The following is an 18229-nucleotide window of genomic DNA, read 5'->3' as shown; positions in this document are numbered from 1 at the left end:
TGAGGACACTTCAGGAAAAACCTTCACTACCCTCTCTACACCCCGAACCCAGGTCTCTCTAGAGAGGACCAAACTGCAGGGCCCCTTGAAAAGAGAAGAGACTTGGACAGCCAGGGCTGTAAAGATTAACTAGCAACTCAGTGAAATAACACTTCCCGTTTCCAGACAAAAGCAACACGAGAAACACTTTTTCTTCAGCTGTTTTCACTGAGTCAATAGAGACTAAAGCAGTTATCAGAAGAAGTTTGGGAAGACTCAATTCTATATAAAACAGATGTAGGTATCCAAGACTTTTTCACTAAATGAGGTGTCAGATTCATCTGAATCTGCTGTCACTTGAGTACTCACATTGTTTCTCTTAACAGCATCCTTGGAGGTAGCAACCACACTTGAATCGCCTTTACAGGCCCCTCTTACTGCCCAACAGTGCCTGGCACATGGTTGGTACTCAAAGGACATCTGATGAATCTAGCTGAACACAAATGGGTACGAGACCCAGCCTAAAACCCTTTACAAGTAAAGAAACCAGGTTCTAGAGCATGAGAAGCATTCTAAACCGATTTTTTCTTTTGGGTAGAATAAGGGCCTACGCCTGTGGCCACTACCCCAAGGCCTGGCTTCCTGGCTTTTCCTCAAGCTGACCAGCAGGAGTACATCTCCTACAAGTCAATCTGTATGTTTCCACCCTCCCTTCTCCGTAGGAGCTCAGTACCAAGCAGTCTGACAGTACTCCCTCCCCCTTTCTCCAGCCCCATTCCGATGGTACACCTGGAGCAGCAGTGCTTTAAAAAATTTCTCTACCATCAGAGTGAACTGGTGAAGCTTCTGAGATATTAAGCAATCCATCATAACATTTGTGACCGGTTAACTTTAATTTGTCAAAATAAATCTGCAGTATTTTGCATGTTAGTAATACAGTGCTGGTATTGACAGGAAAAATCATCATCTGCTTACATAGAAACCTTCATTTAGGAGCACACCTTAGGAGGGAAATGGGTATACAATAAAAGGCAAATGCAGGCCAAGCAGCGAGCCCTAGAGCGTAACAGGCTGGATGTCAGATTTGAGGATTATCTAATACAACTGTTTAGCTGCCAATCTGATAAAGGGAAGCTCTCAACCAGGTTACAACCAGAAGGGAAAACAAACTCTGCTTTTTCGTAGCGCGGTGGCCGTCGTGCCTTCAACACTTGGTTGAATCAGTTCATCAGCATCAAAATTCAATTCCAGTTCCAAGACACGGGAGAATCTCACCACACAACCTACTTGGCCCCCATCTCAGTGGCCCGCCACCACCCCCTTCCTGCCAACTCTCTCCCTCCCAAAAGAAGACACGACGTGGCTTTATTATTGCAGACAAGCTTCTTAAGTGAATAAAGAATGCATACAAAATAGCATTTTAACTGAAGTCATACAATGAAGTTTCACTCCTGTTTATTATACAATGAATTGATAAAACAATCATTTCTAGTATATATCTTTTTTTTTTTTTTTTTCTTAAGAACTAATACTTTCAGGGTTCTGACGACCACACTCTAGCCTGGGGGTAGGGTCCACACCTGCCCCCACTGAGGACTGCTTCTTAGGCCACTGTGGAGGAAGCCTGGGCTGTCTGAATCTTGGTGGATGGTGACTGCCAGCCCAGCCAGAGATATGACAGGTCCCAGCAGCCAGAGCCAGAACCCAGTCCTGGGGCTGCATGCCAGGAAATGTGGGCTTCCTCCAAATGTGGCCACTACCAGCCCAATCCAGGCCTCAGCAGGGCCATGCATGGGCCTTCCCTACACAAGTCCTTCCAGTAGTCCACACATAATGCTCTACAGATTAAAAACAAACCATCTTTGTACTGTGAATAGGAACAGTTGTAACAAAGTCATAGCTACATATTTTTCTCTACATTTTGTTTATTGAGACAAACTAATTAAAAGGCACAAACATAGGGCATGTTTACATGGACATTATAACAAACATATACATTAAAAGTGTAGGAATGTGTTGCCTTCCTGCTAAACAGAAAGTTCCTAAGCTTTTATATATACAAAAGTTGTACAATTTAATGTCCTAAAGTACAAAAGATCATTTATAAAATTATTTTACACTAAGTACTATTTTATTTTTTACTATGTAGTTCAACCCCCTCGAACTGTTTTGTATAATGACACACAGATACCTGTCCCTGATGTAGAAGTCTGCCTCAGATGTAAGGTATTTGATGCTTGAACTGACACAGTGGGGTATAAACGGAAGTCATCCAGTTTGATAGTCAGTCCTGCAAACATTCTGCAAGATTAATACAACTAAATTTCATTTCTCTTAACTGCAAGATTGAAAAAGAAAAAAAAACCCAAAAAACAAAACCAAAAACATATTGCAACTTAAGAAAAAATCACAGCGTCTTGGTTTTAGTAACTTTTTTTTTAAAAAACACAATGCTTTAAAAATATTAATGTGTGGCATGATGGTGTAAAGAGTATCTGTTTCCCTAACTTTTGGTTTCTACTTTATGTACAGAGATAAAACATCCTAAGAAATAAAAAGCACATGTCTTAACGTGCACAATCATTGCTGGGTTTCTACAGGGAGTACAGATAGCTGTCTCCCTGAAAACACCACAAAGCTGATACAAGTGTTTTCTCAAAGAAAAAAAGTGATGTCCGTATTTACAAAGTTGAACAAATCTGCACAATACTTGATTAAGAAACGGAAGGAGAAATTAAAAAAAAGATACACTCTGCTTGTTCTGAAGGGGCATACTACCTAGTTAGTGGTTAGAATAAAAACTGTATACAATTTAATATAAGACATAAACTCTAGTGAGCAACTAACACATCTTTCCCTGTTGTAACATCAACAGGCTCTGATTGGGAGAGAGAGGGGCATATCACATCCCAGTGCCTCCAGCATCTTCCAATTTAAAGCAATATATTTTAACTGTTCCAAGTACTCCTTGGCTCCTGAATAGGAGTCCCACTGGCCTCTGTTTGTTAGGAGTCTGCCTGTCCACACCCTTGACTTCTCCTCTGTCAGTTGAGGCCTTTTCTCACCAAAACACAATTTGTATATTTTGGTTTTTTTATTTTTTTTAAATTTTTTTTAAAAAGTCAACTACAATGCTATATTCCATCAGGATTAATATGCTGAGCAATATTTACATCTCCAAATATCAGGTCACAATCCCTATTATATGTTGAAGTTAGAATGATAAATTATCATATGCTTTGCATATCAGAGCTGGTATCACCTTTCCCATAGGGAATGCTGCCTGAAATTAACATATTCCCAAAGGTAAAATGCATATTCTCTGAAATGCATTTTATTATGACAATGCATGTATTTACTCATAAAAACAATAAACAGACAATGCTACACTAGCTCTCTATCTGTGGACTTAGAACTTCAGGTTAAAATCAGTCATCCACCTTGTATAGGGAGAAGAATTCTGCTAGTGTTTAGAATAAAATGATTTCTTGGGATTAGAAACAGTAATGCTGTTTTTTATTTTGAAATGGGTTTTACTTTTTTATGATTGGTTTTAATTCTGGCATTTTACCTTGCCAACTACTATCTTGTTTAAGCAATGCTGTCAGCTAAAAGGAATTTCTGATTAAACTAAAGTGGTCCAGTGATAAGTTACATACACACCCTATTTTGAACAATCCCAGCCAAATTGGAGAAAAATCCTACTACACTATTATTAACTAATGTAATAAAATCTCCCAATTTCATGGTTTACTTTTTGTATTAATAAACTAAAAGTAAGTTGCTGGTAAATATTTACTTTAACCCATATTTTCATTTTATAATACTGTTTACCAAGGTGGTGATGTAGGCAAAGCTTGGGGTAAGAAAGGCATGCTCTCTACAGGCCTCATTGCTATATTGAGAGGGGCAGCTAATGTCATAGGTGTGGGCAGGTTCATGGGAGACGTGATGGTGACAGGGTGTGCTATATTCACTGGAGCAGTGACAGGGGTGGGAAGGTTGACTGGGGTAGTGAGTGTTAAAGGAGAGGTCATGGATAATGGACTGGTTATAGTTACAGGGTGCCCTATATTCATTGGGCTGGTTATGTTAACTGCACTTGAAACATTGACTGGACTTCTCATGCTCATTGCAGCTGCCACTGTGACTGGGTTTGACATCGTCCCAGACGACACAGAGGACGTGATATTGAATGGAGTAGTGAGAGTCACGGGTGTCGTAGCAGCCGTGGAGGTTTGGCACAGGTTAGCAGCTTCTAAAAGAAGAAGATAAAATGGCCTTTAGACTCCCCAAACAATGAACAAAATTCACAAACAGCTTCTGAATCAACATTTTTTTAATTAAAAAGGACAAACATTTAATGAATGAAATTACAGTTCTCTACCATCAGTCAACAGGAAGGGAGGCTCTTTCTGAGCATAGGATTGGGGGTGCGTGAATCTCTTTTCTGACCCTATACCTCCCACAAGGCCCTGGGCAACTTGTTTAGCCTGGCGTTTTTGGTTTCAAATTTAGATTACTTACCTACCTCACAGTGATGCTCGGAGGACCAGTTAATTTCTGCAAGGCACTCTGGGGGGCAGAGATATCAAGCAGGGCTTAGTATTCTCACTACCACTTCATGCAAGCAGAGCCAACCAAGGACAGGCCAGGAGAAAGAGCTTGTTTACAAAGAGCTGGGCCGATGGTCACACAAGAACAGATAATCAGGAAAATCTTCTGGTAAGGCAACTGTAACTAGTGGAGAGAGTTGTGTGTCCTCAATGCTATGTACTCTAAAGCCTCAGAGGTGAAGCTACATTCTGTTAAGGTTTTAAAAATCCCTGACTGGGGGCGCCTGGGTGGTTCACAGGGTTAAGCCTCTGCCTTCAGCTCAGGTCATGGTCTCAGGGTCCCTGCTTCCTCCCCTCTCTCTGCCTGCCTCTCTGCTTACTTGTGATCTCTCTCTCTCTGTCAAATAAATAAATAAAATCTTTTAAAAATAAATTAAAAAAAAAAAACAACACCCAAAATCCCTGGGCACCTGGGTGACTCAGTGGGTTAAAGCCTCTGCATTCGGCTCAGGTCATGATCCTAGGGGTACTGGGATCGAGACCCACATCGGGCTCTCTGCTCCGCGGGGAGCCTGCTTCCTCCTCTCTCCTTGCCTGCCTCTCTGCCTACTTGTTATCTGTCTCTGTCAAATAAATAAATAAAATCTTAAAAAAAAAAAAAAAATCCCTGGCTGACACAAACAAGTGACTGACAAGCTATTTTCGCATCTGTTTCAGTCTTTAAAAAAAAAATCGTTTTAACAATCCTGTTGTTTCTGGTTAGGTTTCCTAACTATGTTAAGACAAAATAGCTCTCAGTGGGTTTATATTCTCCTCCCCGCTTTCATTTCTCCTTACTTTCTGATGCTGACAAATCACCCACTGAGCATAAAGTGCCTAGTCACCAACCATACCAAGGAGGACTAATCAAGCAAGAAGACCCTACAATGATTTGGGGGACCCTGGTTCTTGTTACCCAGCAAAACCTGGGCACTTCTTAAAGAAAACTTCCCTCAGAGGTGACACCCCCCCCCCCCGCACCCCACCCCTCAACAAAATTCAGCACCACCTGCTGGTGTGTGAGGAAACAGCAGTAAGAAGACAGACAAGTGGGCTAGTTGTGTGTAACTTAGCTGTCAAAATGGAGAAATACATTTGAGACTAAAGATAAAGGTCTATACACATCCCACACATATGGGCCAAATCACCTCACATCGACCCTGGAGTCAATAAGCAGCTCTTCCTTGATCAATATGATGAAACTCTGGCAAACTCTATACTTTATGTCAGGAATTCCCAAATCTGGCTGATGGTCAAAATCATTTATCTAGGGAGCTTTTTTAAAAAAATGGCTTCCCAGGAAATTCAATAGTGAGATTAGATGGAACTTTGGAAATGCGTAGTTTTAAAAAGTTCCCAGGATGGCGATCTGATTTTCACTCAGGTTTGAGAACTTAGGTTACCTTATTTAAAAAAAGAGACCTGCTGATTCAAGTTTAAGTTTTCAGGGCAGAAGTCTCCTCTCTCCCCAAATGTGACATTTTACTAACACGAATACAGAAGTTTCTAACGTCAGTGGTCGTTTCCAGAGAGATTCATGCTACAAATGGGAATACAATAGCATTTTGTTTCATGGAGGTCAGAAGATGAGCTAAACAACTGAGTCTTATTGTACAAGCAAAATGAAATACAACATGAAATAGAAGAGTACAGGAAGAAAGAGAAAACCAACTCACTTTTGAGGTGATGACAACTGCTAAGGGTACACCAAAGAAGGGCTTTCACTCTCACATGTGCCATCACCACCCCCGCTCCCCACCCTGCACTTTTTCCTCTCAGTCCAACATCATCTTCTTCCAGGACTTAAATAATTTTACTCTTACTCCTTCTCAAGGAAAACATCCTCCGTAACATGTTCTCACCCACTATGCGATTGCCATAGCATATATACATTTTCCTGCCCGCCTGCCCCGCTGCCACCTCTTCCCCTAATGATAAAATATTTTATTAAATAATGACAAATCTTCATTTGAAAGAGAGGACACCAAGGAGGTCTGAGGAAGGGTAGAAGACCTATCTGGCTGCAATGCCAGTAGATGTATGAAATATTTACTTTAATATTTAAAGTAGTCCCTTTATCTTTATCCAAGTACAGGGTGTTTAGAAGGAATCTGTGGAAGGGAACAGCCGTACTACATGAAAGCAAAGGAGGGAAGAAACCACACAGCAAAGGAATTACAGAGAAGTAAGTCTACAGGCAGAGGACTCCTTATGAATTTAAAATAAAACAGTAAGACATGGCAGAGGTCAGGAAGGAAAGAAGGAATTTAGGAATCTCTCCCATGGCTGATGGTGCACTGACAAAATGACTAATTTGAAACGCCTGCACAATAGGCCAGAAGCCAAAGCTCTAAGTATTAAGTGAAAAAGCTGTGTGGAAAATGGATACTCCAGCAGATTCTTTACAAAATATATGAGAGCAAAGCAAACCATTCTCAATTTTAGTAACAATTACAGTAAAGTCTCTAACAATTTAAGTACATACATGTTAAACTAATGCCAGCCCCAGTGACAGACTGAATGAGATTAAGGGAGAAAGAGAAAAGATATCAGCATCATAAAACCAGAAACATGTAATAAATAATACAATGCAGGAAGAACACTGAAGAGCAGAAAGTAGCAAAGTTGTAAGAAAATAAACTATGTACCCTAAGCATATTTCAGCCACCCCCAAAAGTGGGAGTGTTTTAGAAAGGAAAAAGAGGGGCCCATAATGCACAGAAGTTGACATAAAAATGGAACTCTGAACATAACAGGGAAAGAGCAAATCTGGCTCCAAATTTGTAACAAAAACAAAATCAAAAGAACACGAAAAGAAGTACTAGGGATTTAATTTTTAAAGTAAAAAGACTTATCCGGAAGCTTAGAAGCTTTGTTGCCAACATAGTGTTTCCAGGTTTCCATGAAGACAGATTCCCTAAGCTGTGGCTGCCTCACTTAGACCCCGGGGAACGCTAAGTGAGCACATGCTCTAGCCGTCCTGTGAGCACTGGCCACCTCATCTTACCTTTCTTTCTTGCCTTGACAGCTTCTTCCCATAGTCTCAGTGTCTCCACCTGCTTCCCTGGCCAGCTGGTCACATGCTGCTGCTGCTGTTGCTGCTGCTGCTGCTGCTGCTTCTGGCTGCTGGTCTCTTCGCTCATGCATGCTACTCAAAAGACAAACCGCAAATACTACATTTACCTTGAAAAAGTGCAGCCATTTTTTTCATAATCTGAAACTTAGGTACTTTGGCTCCTCATGCTTCTCTGCCCTTTATCATTTGTCCTGACAGTTTTTACTACAGAGCATCTTCTTTTGCTGCTTCTGTCTATACTGGTCAAAATAGATAAATTAATAAAAGAAAAATCAAGAGAGCGGGGGAAAACCAATATAAAAGAGAAAAGAATTCTTTGCTATATTAAAAAGCAAGTATCTCTCAGAATGGTACTTGGGTAAAATCAGTACAGACTAATTTATGCTCATCAAAATATCTAATAAAGTTGGCCACTTGACCACAACAATGTATACTAAAAGTAAAGTTTTGTAAAGTTAATGAAGTATGACATGCTAGATAATAAACCCAATGTACTTACAAAGAAGCAAAAATGGATGAGATTAAAACACATTAACCGTTCTTTCCCACTCCTGGCCACCTATTCTGAGAATATGATGTTTCTGCTGCATATATATGGTACATATATAGTAGGATACAGAATTAGGAATAGACTTTCTTCTGGTGGTTAGGGCAATCTCAAAGACAAGCCTGGGTAAATGTGAGTACTGAATTTTATCCACGAGTCCCTGAAATAGTTTATCTTCAATTCTGAATTTAAGGTAAGTATGGACATGATATCCCAACTCTACAGATTTGGGTTTGAAAAGCAAACTAAATGATGCTGCTTTCATCTTTAAGGTTATTAAGGGCATGTTATTAACTCCAATAGGAGTTAGGAGACACCACTGTTTGAGAATCTTCTTAAAATTAAATAAAAACAATGAAAATTGCCTTCTAGCAGCTACAGCTTCCTAGTGTGGCTTCTGCTGCCACAATTCTAAAACACTCATAGAAGAAGAGAAATGTTGAAAAATAGCTACAGGGAAATTCTGCTCTTTTAACATGGGTGTTATTAGCAGACAAGCACAGGACTGAAAGCAAAATTAGTGGAGGGTTTGTCAATGCTGTTTGTATCCACGCTGGTGAGGTGTATTTCCAACATCAGTATATAGTCTCCACTGACATGTGTTTACACGCTTTAACGATAGGAGAAAACATGAAAGACGAACATGAATACAGTGCTGAGAACATAGTGAAAATAACTTCAATATATTATAAAAACACCCAGATTTCATCAATCTCAAATACAACAGAAATACAATCTGAAGTGTCACCTACTTTTACTGATGCCTTGTTTACATGTATTACAGTTGATACTTTGGCTCTGCCCATGTGTCTTTAAGTGGCTGGTGATGTACGCTGCACTCAGAAGCTTCCCACAGATGTTACACGATACCTTGCCTTCGTGGCGCACCATGTGTGTCCGCAGTCTGTCTTTGGTGGCAAAGGCAGCAGTGCACGTCTGCATGAGGGAGGAAAACTTTTTTTAAATATAGACTATCCTGTTCTACTCATTTTAAAGTACGTTATATTCTAGCCATTACCCTATCCATGTCCACAAGCAGACTGAGTTAGTTGAATTTTAATTGCATGTGTTACCTAGAATCATAATCACGACAAAACATTTGGTGAATTTTAGACCCTTGGATTTTGGGGGAAGAAAAAATATGAACAGAGAGTACTGAAAGATGTGAGCAGCAGAGTCAGTTAAATCTGCAGTTCCTTGATTCATGAAACAGTGTAACACTGAGCAAATTAACCTATCTGAATTTGTTTCTTCATCTGTAAAATGAGGATAAAAATACCTACCTCCCAAAATTATCGGTGGGACTAAGAGTCTGGCCCAAAGCCTCACACATAGCAGGCACTTGCTCAAATGACACTAGCTTCCTTCCTCAGATTGGATTTTTCTTAGGATTCAAATCACTTACTTAATAAAGGCAGTCATTAACACATTTAACTGAAAGGAGCACAGAAAGACTTCCAGCAATAAACTAAAATTACTGATGTCTAAAAAAGTCATTGGATTTATCAAGATTCTTAACCTTTTCATTATCACAACTTAGGTTAAATAAAATCAACAGATTTTAAAACAACTAGAAAACGTTCCAATTTGGCAGACAAATATCCAATAAGTGATAACATTTGGGAGAAAATTCCTATTTTCTTCTATTACAGTTAAAATCGTCAACCCAGAAAATAATTTAAAGCATTTCATTCATTTATTCATTTCAAATACATAATGACCTTTGCAAGACTACATTTTTTTTCTTGTAGCGATAAATACTGTTGCCTAAGGAGAGGGAAATGTAGCTTAACAAAAACAACACATTTACATTTTTAAATGCTTTTGCCTCACAGAAATAGAAGCTGTCATTTATATTGTATAAAACCAGAATTCAAATGGACCACATTTACTCAAGTCAGTGATTTTTAAGACTATTCAAGAACGGTGAGATTTGATTGGCTCAGACCTTCTGGATAATGTGCATTAAGTGCTACACTAAGGATAAGTCATTTTAACTCTTACTTGGCATTTGAAGGGTCTTTCTGTTGAATGGACATGTTTTACGTGACAGCTTAAGTGGTCAGGCCTGTGAAAGAGAGAGTTTCAACAGAAGATGTAATGGAACACACATTGAGAAATGCTACTCACGGTGATGTTTACATGCTTGGCAGCTTTGGGTGGAGGGCATTTTAAAGAAAGCTAGAATTACCAACTCCCCCTCCCCCCAGTGCAAGCCTCCTTACCTCTCTTACCATAAACAAAAGTCTTAGTCCTTTACCTGTTAATTTTTCTCTCCTAGTCAACATCAAATCATGTTAGGCCTCGGTTCTTTAAATTATAAAATACCCAAAGTTGTAGTCCTAACACTTCCCAGGGACAGCTACTACTATATAAACTTTTATTTAAAAGTCTTTAAGTATGAAAATTAGTGAAATGTTAGTAACCACAGAAAAATGGAAAAACGTCCTCCTAAAAGTTATACTAAGAGTATCCAAGGTCATCCCAACTTCTAGGAAATAAGTTTCTTTGATTTGCACGGTGAACCTCATGTCTGCAAAACTGGTGGTTTTGCAGTGGTAAGAATTACAGATGTGCCAAATGAAGGCCTGAGTCCACCAAGGCACTTCTTAATTGAAATATTAAGCTAATCACTATGTCACCACTTGTCAACCACACCAAACTGGAATTAGACATGGAAGTGTAATACTTTATCTATCATCAATCTCCTCTAATAACACAGGCCTGCCCACAGCTATTCTCACATAAACCTTCTAGGTCACAAAGAGACAAAACTGAAGTTTACTGATACCTCATGGGGGAAAAAAAAAAAGCAAAGCAAAATGCAGTACCTTGAGAAGCCTTTCCCACAAACACTGCAAGTATAGGGTTTGGTGATGCCTCCTTCATGAGACCTCACATGGTAAGTCATCCGGTCCTTCCTCTTGAAGCGCTGATTACAAACAGGACACTCGAAGGGCTTTTCGTCCGAATGGGAGAGCTTGTGCCGATTGAGGTGGTACACATCTCGGAAGGCCTTCCCGCACATCTCACAAGCATGGTTCTTCTTGACAGGCTTACTGGGTTTCTTGACAGACTGGGTCACAGGCATAGCTGTGGTGCTGGCACTGCTGCTGGGGTTGGTGCCCGAGGAAGATGTAGTGACTGTTGATAAGATGCCAGCAATGGTTGAGACCAACGAAGTTCTGCTGCTGTCCCCAGCGATGGTGGAGATGAGGGGAACCACCGTGGTGGGGGTTTTCTTTGACCGGGACACCAACTTGATCCCTGTGTGGCAGGACTCGTGGCGCCTCAGGTGATAGCTGTCCCTGAAAGCTTTACTGCAGTAAGTGCACACAAATGAAGTTTTGGGTTTCTCTTTTTTAATCCCAATGGCATCCTTTAATGTTTCTGGCGCTGCTTGAGGTTTCTGAGTTATTGGTATTGGAAGCAATGGTTTCTGATCAGGGGGCTCCACAGCAGAGCTCAGGAGGGGCAGCAAGCTGTTCGGTGCTGCCTGCTGTTGGTGATGGGAGGCTTCATGGGCCTAAAACCAAACATTTACACTTCAGAAACTCAGCCTCGCACAATGGCCTCCAACATTCAACAGAGACCAGAAGAAACAATCAAAGAGCCCATAAGCTACTCCCCGCAGCAGAAACCCAGCAACCATCTAGTTACCCTCAGAGCTCCCAATGCAAAGCATTAAAATCACTGTGCAGACACAAAACTTTTATGACTAAGTTGCTGACAGTGATCTTGCTTTCAAACAGCTGACTACACACCATCCTGGTTCATGAGGGACACACCAGCTGATGACATCAGTTTGCCTTAGTCTGTCAGTGCTGAAACCAAGTTTAAATAACTTGTCAGAAAAATTACATTCCAGACTTAAGTATTTATCAGTACCTTACTGCAGTAATGCATACACTACACATGCGCACACATACACAGAAACATCTATTTGTCTATTTTACCTAGCAAAAGAAAGGCACTGTCTCTCCCCTTTCCATTAGAAAATCAGTGACTGAGGAAGGAGGCTGTTCCTAAGTGATAAAAGGAACTTAGCTTTCTGAATATATGCCCTATTTGTTATGTTTACTTTTCAAAGTTTTCACTTAACTGTTCTACTGAAAGATTTGATGGAAATGAAACCTGCTATTAATCAGCCTGGAAGGCATCTGTGAAGGTAGCCTACAGCAAAACACCTGTCAGCTGTATCTCAGTTCATTTAATCTTACACTAGAAATCTGTTCCTTTAACATCACTAGTTGTTCAAACCCTAAAACTCTCCAAGACAGACTAGCAAGAGAAAACAAACTATAAATAATTAAAATTCCTTTCATTTTCATCTTCTTCCAGAATTTATATGTTCTGTTAAAGTATTAGACATTTGCTGTTATAATGTGCTTCTCCACTCCAGAAGTGGACGCCGTCTGGAAATTTTCTTTAGCTGCACTGACACCAAAATTTCATCACGGATCAGGTTCTTGGTATTTACAAATCATTACTCTCTTGGTTTTGATTCTTTTAAAATTCTCCATACTGATAAACATTTAGGAAATGATGGAAAAAATTTCTGAAATAGTTTTTCCTGATACGTTGTACTTTACCAACGTTATTTTTGAAACTTTTTTGACAGTGAGCCCAAGCCCCTGTGCTTGAGTTTTGTAATCCTAAAAGGATACATGCACCTACAGGTAAGAGTTCCAAATATTTTAAGCACACGACATCCTAGGAGGGGCCCATCCCATCATCTTAAGACACTCTACTCACTTATTTAGCCTTCTCACTCTATAATCACAAGTCCTACAGTTAACTTGATTAAGAGGAAGAAAACAAGGAGACAGACACACACATTCACGCAGAGCTTCTTCTACCCTAATGGATAAGAATATCGACCACATAGCTCCATATTTCCTTGATGGCCACAACAGCTAAGCCTGGAATCAAGTCTCCCCCAAATCATTAGGAGGTGTGGTATTCAAAGTTACCAGTTCCGATTTAATAATTTTGGCTGAATCCCCCTTTGGGTCCTGGAAGTACTCACAGAAATTTTGAGTACCTTTCTGGATTTACAGATTAAACAGAATTATAGTTCACTTTTAATTTAATTTATGGAGCTCCTGTAAATGTGTCTGCCCACAAGACATTAGTGGAAACTTTATAGAATTTGGATGTAAATCTTAACCCCTTTCTAACCTGGCTGTGGGATACCCAAGTTTCCATACAGTATACAAACAGTTAACAGCTGAAGATAGCTCAAGATATACAATTTCAAAGGCTAACAGATCAGATAATAGGGAATGCAAATCTTCTGGACAAAGTTCAGACTTATAGTGTTTAGAGGCATTTTTCAATTCTAAATAACCATTAGTTCGATGGAGTACTAAAAGCACTTACTGCCATTTTACCAATTCAGATGTCTGTGGCAACATAAAGTATTTTTACACCATTGCTGAAGCTCACTCTCACACGAGGGTCACACCAGGTCCCTGCTTCTTGGGTGAAATGCTGTAGAATGCCTCGACCACTACGGGAATCACTCTCTGAGGATTCCTAGGATCCCCACACTTCTACATGAAGCCTTCTAAGAGGGGAACTGGGTTTTCCCAACTTGTTCTCTGAGGGAGAGACAGAGTAAAACAACAACCATGGCCTGCCTTCAGTTAAGTGATTAAAAAAAAACAAAAACAAAAAACTTCTGGGTAGACTTTTATTTGACTAGTATCATCAAACCAAAGCTTTTCTTTTATCTCCCATCTCTTTCAACTTTAAGGCTTTTTTTTTTAACCCTGCCCAAGCTTTCCTTTTTCTGGGGTTGGCAAAAAAACAAAACAGAAATGTTATTTCATCACCCAGAGTAGTAGGATATAGCACCATGAAATCTCCAGTGCCAGAGGGCAAAAAATTTTGTACTGAAACAAATTAGCATCAGTGAGTCATATCTTGAATGTCCTGTTAGGAGAATCATCCATCAAACATCTTACAGTTATGGCTTTCACTTTCCACCAGGTTATCTGGAAAGCAAGCAGGTATTAAATTGTTTTAAAATACAAATTCAATAGCAAGCTCTAGGAAACAGACAAGAGAGTTTAACTCTCCCATTTCCCCAGTAAAAATTACTTAAAACTGAAACTGAGTAAGTCTATTCATACCTTTCCATAGAAAAGACTGAAATAGTCTCTTTACCCATTCAACTGTCCTCGGCTCTAAATTATTTTTCCAACAATTTTCACTGCACACATTGCCAAGCCCAGGATCAAATATTAGCTTTCACACTTCTCCATCAGGTGGAAAAAAAGATTTTAATTGCTGAAAAAAATTAAATAATATAAAATCTAATTAACAAGTTGATCAATAAATGCTTGGCATTTGTCTTATCCAGAAAAAGAAATAAAAGTATTCCAAAAGATTGTTCAACTAGCTTTCCAAAAATTACTTATAGGTTTTTCCTTGCATAAAGAACAATCCCTTTTTTTTTTTCCCCCAATCTCCATGAAGTTTATAGACAGCAGGTTATAACATGGTAAGTCTAAATCATTCCTCACATGAAAATCACTTAGGTGGCCCACTAATCCCATATTTAAATGACTATCTGAAATCTTTTTCTAGAGAGGGCATTTGCCACCTTTATACCAATCTGGATGCCAAACTAATTATATAACGTATCTTTTCCAAATGCATTTTTAAGTTGACTTAAAGCATGATAAAACAATACCAGATCAGAATGAGAAAAAAAAGTTTGTGAGTTCCATAATTTTGCATATCTTCAATTTTAAGAAGCCAGAATATATTTCAACTAGCTACTTAAAAATCAAATTACTCACATTTGAGAGAAAATAGGTCTTAAGGCAATAAACCAGTTCTACACAATAGGTAACGGTTGAATTGTCCAATTCCCTATATTAAGTCCACTGGGATGAGTCCAGTGGCCGCGAGGATTTTTTGAAAATTCTGCATCCATTCCAGGTTAGTTTCAAAAGGTCTCAAGCGCCCAAGTAGCGTCTGGGATTTCACGGAGTTATTCAAAGAAGGAAAATAACCCAGAGAGGCGGGAAGAACGCATTTAAAGTGACAAGCTTCCTAACCTCCTCCGGTTCTGAAGTTTCCCCGTGAGCTCATCACTGCTGCCCACTAAGTGCTTCGTTTGCAAACAGAAATGAAGCAGGCAAAAAATAAGTTCCAGCCTCGGTCTTCCCAACAGGGGTCCCCCACCTAAAATGGGCGGGCAAGAGGACTGCCAACGTATCGGCTACAGTCACTTTCAAGTTTCTTGCAAAAAGTGTAGACCAACACCCCAACGAATGACTCATCTGGGGGCTTTGTAAGCCGACTTTGTTTGCTCTCTCCACTTTCCGTCTCCCCCACTTGGTTGGAGGAAACGTTCGAGGTGGGACGAGAAGGAAAAGCGCTCCGGGAGAAGGTCGGCCTCCTGGAGTCCCGGCCCCCAACCGCTCCCCCCGCCCGGCCCGGCTAGGGGATTCCCCGGGCTGAATGGGACCGCGGGAGAGCTGGACAGAGGGAGAGGGTGTCAGCTGCCAAGGCTCGGCAAAGGCTTGCGAGAGAAAAAACGCAAATCCAGTGAAAAAGTTTGGGGAGGGGATACTCACTCACAACACCCCCAACAGGGTAAACACAAAAGGGGGGGCGGCGGGAAGGGGGAGTGGCGGGGAACCCAGGGATACCCGCTATTCGCAGGGATGGGGGGGTCAGAAAGTCAACACACACACACACACACAAAAAGAAGAGAGGGAGGTGAAAAGGAAGGAGAGAGAGCGAAAGATAGATGAAGTGCGTCTGTGTGTGGGGGCGTCCCAGAGTAGGACCTAGGGACCCCCACCTCACCCCACGATGCGGGCCGGGGCTGGGCGCGCTGTGGCCAAGCGGCCCGCGCTATCCAGCGGCCCAGCGCCCTCCTTTCTCTGGGCCGCGGGTGGTGACAGCGACCGGCCTCCTCCCTTCCCCTTCAGGGCGGGAGGGAAGGGTGTGTGCGTGTGCGTGAGTGTGCTAAGGGGGGCCCGGGGTTCACCCCGAGGCCTGCTCTCTCCCCCGCACCCCGTGAGGCCGCCTCCTTTCACCTCAGCAGCCCCGCTCCGCCGGGGCGGGCGGGCGGAAAAACAAAGGGGGATTAAGGCCGGGCCGGAGAGCGGAGCCGGGAGGGAGGGGAGGAGGAGCGCCCGCCCGCCCGCCAGCCCGGGGCCCGGCCCCCCTGTCCCCCCCGTACCCCCCCGGGGGGGCCCCCAGTACCTGGAACAGGAACGCGGTCCAGTTGGCCTCCATGGCTGCGGCGGCCGACCCCCCTCCTCCCCACTCCCCCCGCTCGGGGAGCCTCCTCAGCCGGAGGAGGCGACAACAAAGCGGCGGCGGCGGCGGCGGCGGCAGCGGCAGCGGCGGCTCCTCAACATGGCAGCGCCGAGCGCGGCCACTTCCGGTAACCTCCGGGACGCACCACCGCCGCGGCGAGCGCGGGCGGGGGGGGAGCCCCGACCCGGCCGCCGCCGCCCCCAGCCGCCCGGACCCCTTCTGGGCGTCCCCGCCGCAGGCTCGCCGCCTCGGAGCTCAGCCAGTGCCCGCCGGCGGTGGGGTCAGGGCCCCCGCGGGGGGGCTGGGGTGGGGCCGGGGGCGGGGATGGGGCGCGGCGTCCCCCCCCCCGCGGGGGTGTGTGGTGCTGCGGTCCGCGGCTCAGGCAGCTGGAGCAGGGGGAGCGCAGGAGAGAAGATGGAGGACGCCAGGGTCTGGCGCGGTCTCCCTGGGCACGGCCAGGCGGTCTCTCGGGACTCAAACGCGATGCCCAGCAGCGTCGCGTGCTTGTCAGACCCTCAGCGGAAGGCACAGGCCACGGCGGTCACCCGGCTTCTCAGTCCCATATGCATAGCACAGCCCGCGCCTCCAAATTGGGGGAAGCCCTAGGACTTCGAATGTCCCTCCCCTCTGATACTTCATCCCCAGCCAGCCAAACCCTCCGCCTGCTACAATATGCGTCTGCCTCTGAGTGGCCTTCCAACTCTAGCAAGGAATCCCACTGGGGTGCAGCCTTAGATCCTCCCAGCTGAGGGAAACACTTCCCACGCGTCGAGATGTCATTACTGGCTTATTCTTGGGTGAAGGGCTGAGCTTTTCCATCCTCCCCTTAACTCCAGATAGGATATGAAATTTTACCCGAACTTCCCTCTCTTCCCGCCAAAAAAAATAAAAAAAAATAAAAACAAGTGAGAAAGTACAGACAAGAAATAATTTTAGTCCTTTAGTACAGTCTGCTTCCTCACCCCACAAAACAAAATTCGAACTTGTGGTTGGACGGCGTCAGATGTCACTGAGGTGACCCCAGCCTCTGTTTGCAGTTCCAAGTCTTCCGTGTAGGCGTCACTGCTACTGGAACTTTGTGTGATGATGTCCTTAACGTTTGCTATCCTTTCCTCACAGAGAGGTAGCTACTGGGAATATCGGAGACAAGCTATTATTAAACAAGTGTCTCCAGTCCAAGAAGTCTCCTGTGGCGGGAAATGAGGGGGCAGGCTGTATCAGTGATATTTTTATAAACTCCGGTTTAAAAAAAATTCCTCAGATGGTCACATTATTTCAAGACTTCAACATCTTTCATAACCAACTGTCTCTTATCTCATACACTCCATTTATTCCCCTCCAGACACATTCTAATCAAGGTCACCATCTTCAACTTCCCCTATACTTACACAATAGAAATGATACGGTTGCAAAATTCTATTTGTGAAAGAAACTAAAGAGATATAGTAATTTGACAGTCTGTGTTTCCCTCACATCCACTACACATGTATAACCCCTCCCACTGCTTCCTTCCCTCAGTCACCAGAATGAAGGGGCTGGAAACGTTGGTCTGGTTCCTTTTAGAGTCGATTCCCTATTGGACATTGCTTGGAGGCCTTGGGGATGAATGAGAAGTTCTGCAGTATGGATCAGTAGCAGAAGCAGGCAGCACATCAAGGACCAGGTCAGCCTAAGACAGGAGGGGACAGAAAATGATGAACAGTTTCTCACACATCCCTCAGCTAAGCTGCTACAGTGGCCCCTAGG

The 18229-nt window shown here is 42.7% G+C and overlaps 1 protein-coding gene across 3 annotated transcripts; it reads right to left on the bottom strand.

Annotated features, from left to right (window-relative positions):
- Positions 1-853: 853 nt before the first annotated feature.
- On the bottom strand, positions 854-16610 carry VEZF1 (vascular endothelial zinc finger 1). Of its 3 annotated transcripts, none has more exons than XM_032871977.1 (6): positions 16427-16610; positions 11029-11723; positions 10202-10265; positions 8950-9151; positions 7582-7722; positions 854-4237 (listed from the first exon to the last, which is right to left on the bottom strand). In XM_032871977.1, exons 1-6 carry the CDS (start codon positions 16457-16459, stop codon positions 3810-3812), a joined length of 1563 nt encoding a protein of 520 aa, XP_032727868.1. In that variant the 5' UTR covers positions 16460-16610; the 3' UTR covers positions 854-3809. The 3 variants fall into 3 exon arrangements, with proteins under 3 accessions (XP_032727868.1, XP_032727869.1, XP_032727870.1); XM_032871978.1 differs by having other exon boundaries at positions 8950-9133; positions 16427-16609; XM_032871979.1 differs by lacking the exon at positions 16427-16610 and adding an exon at positions 13580-13931.
- Positions 16611-18229: the final 1619 nt, after the last annotated feature.

This window comes from Lontra canadensis, unplaced genomic scaffold, assembly GCF_010015895.1.
Source record: "Lontra canadensis isolate GAN:19392208 unplaced genomic scaffold, GSC_riverotter_1.0 scaffold43, whole genome shotgun sequence".
In the NCBI taxonomy this organism is placed as follows: Eukaryota; Metazoa; Chordata; class Mammalia; order Carnivora; family Mustelidae; genus Lontra; species Lontra canadensis.
Note: the sequence above shows the minus strand (reverse complement) of the source record. Positions and strands in the feature narration are given on the sequence as shown.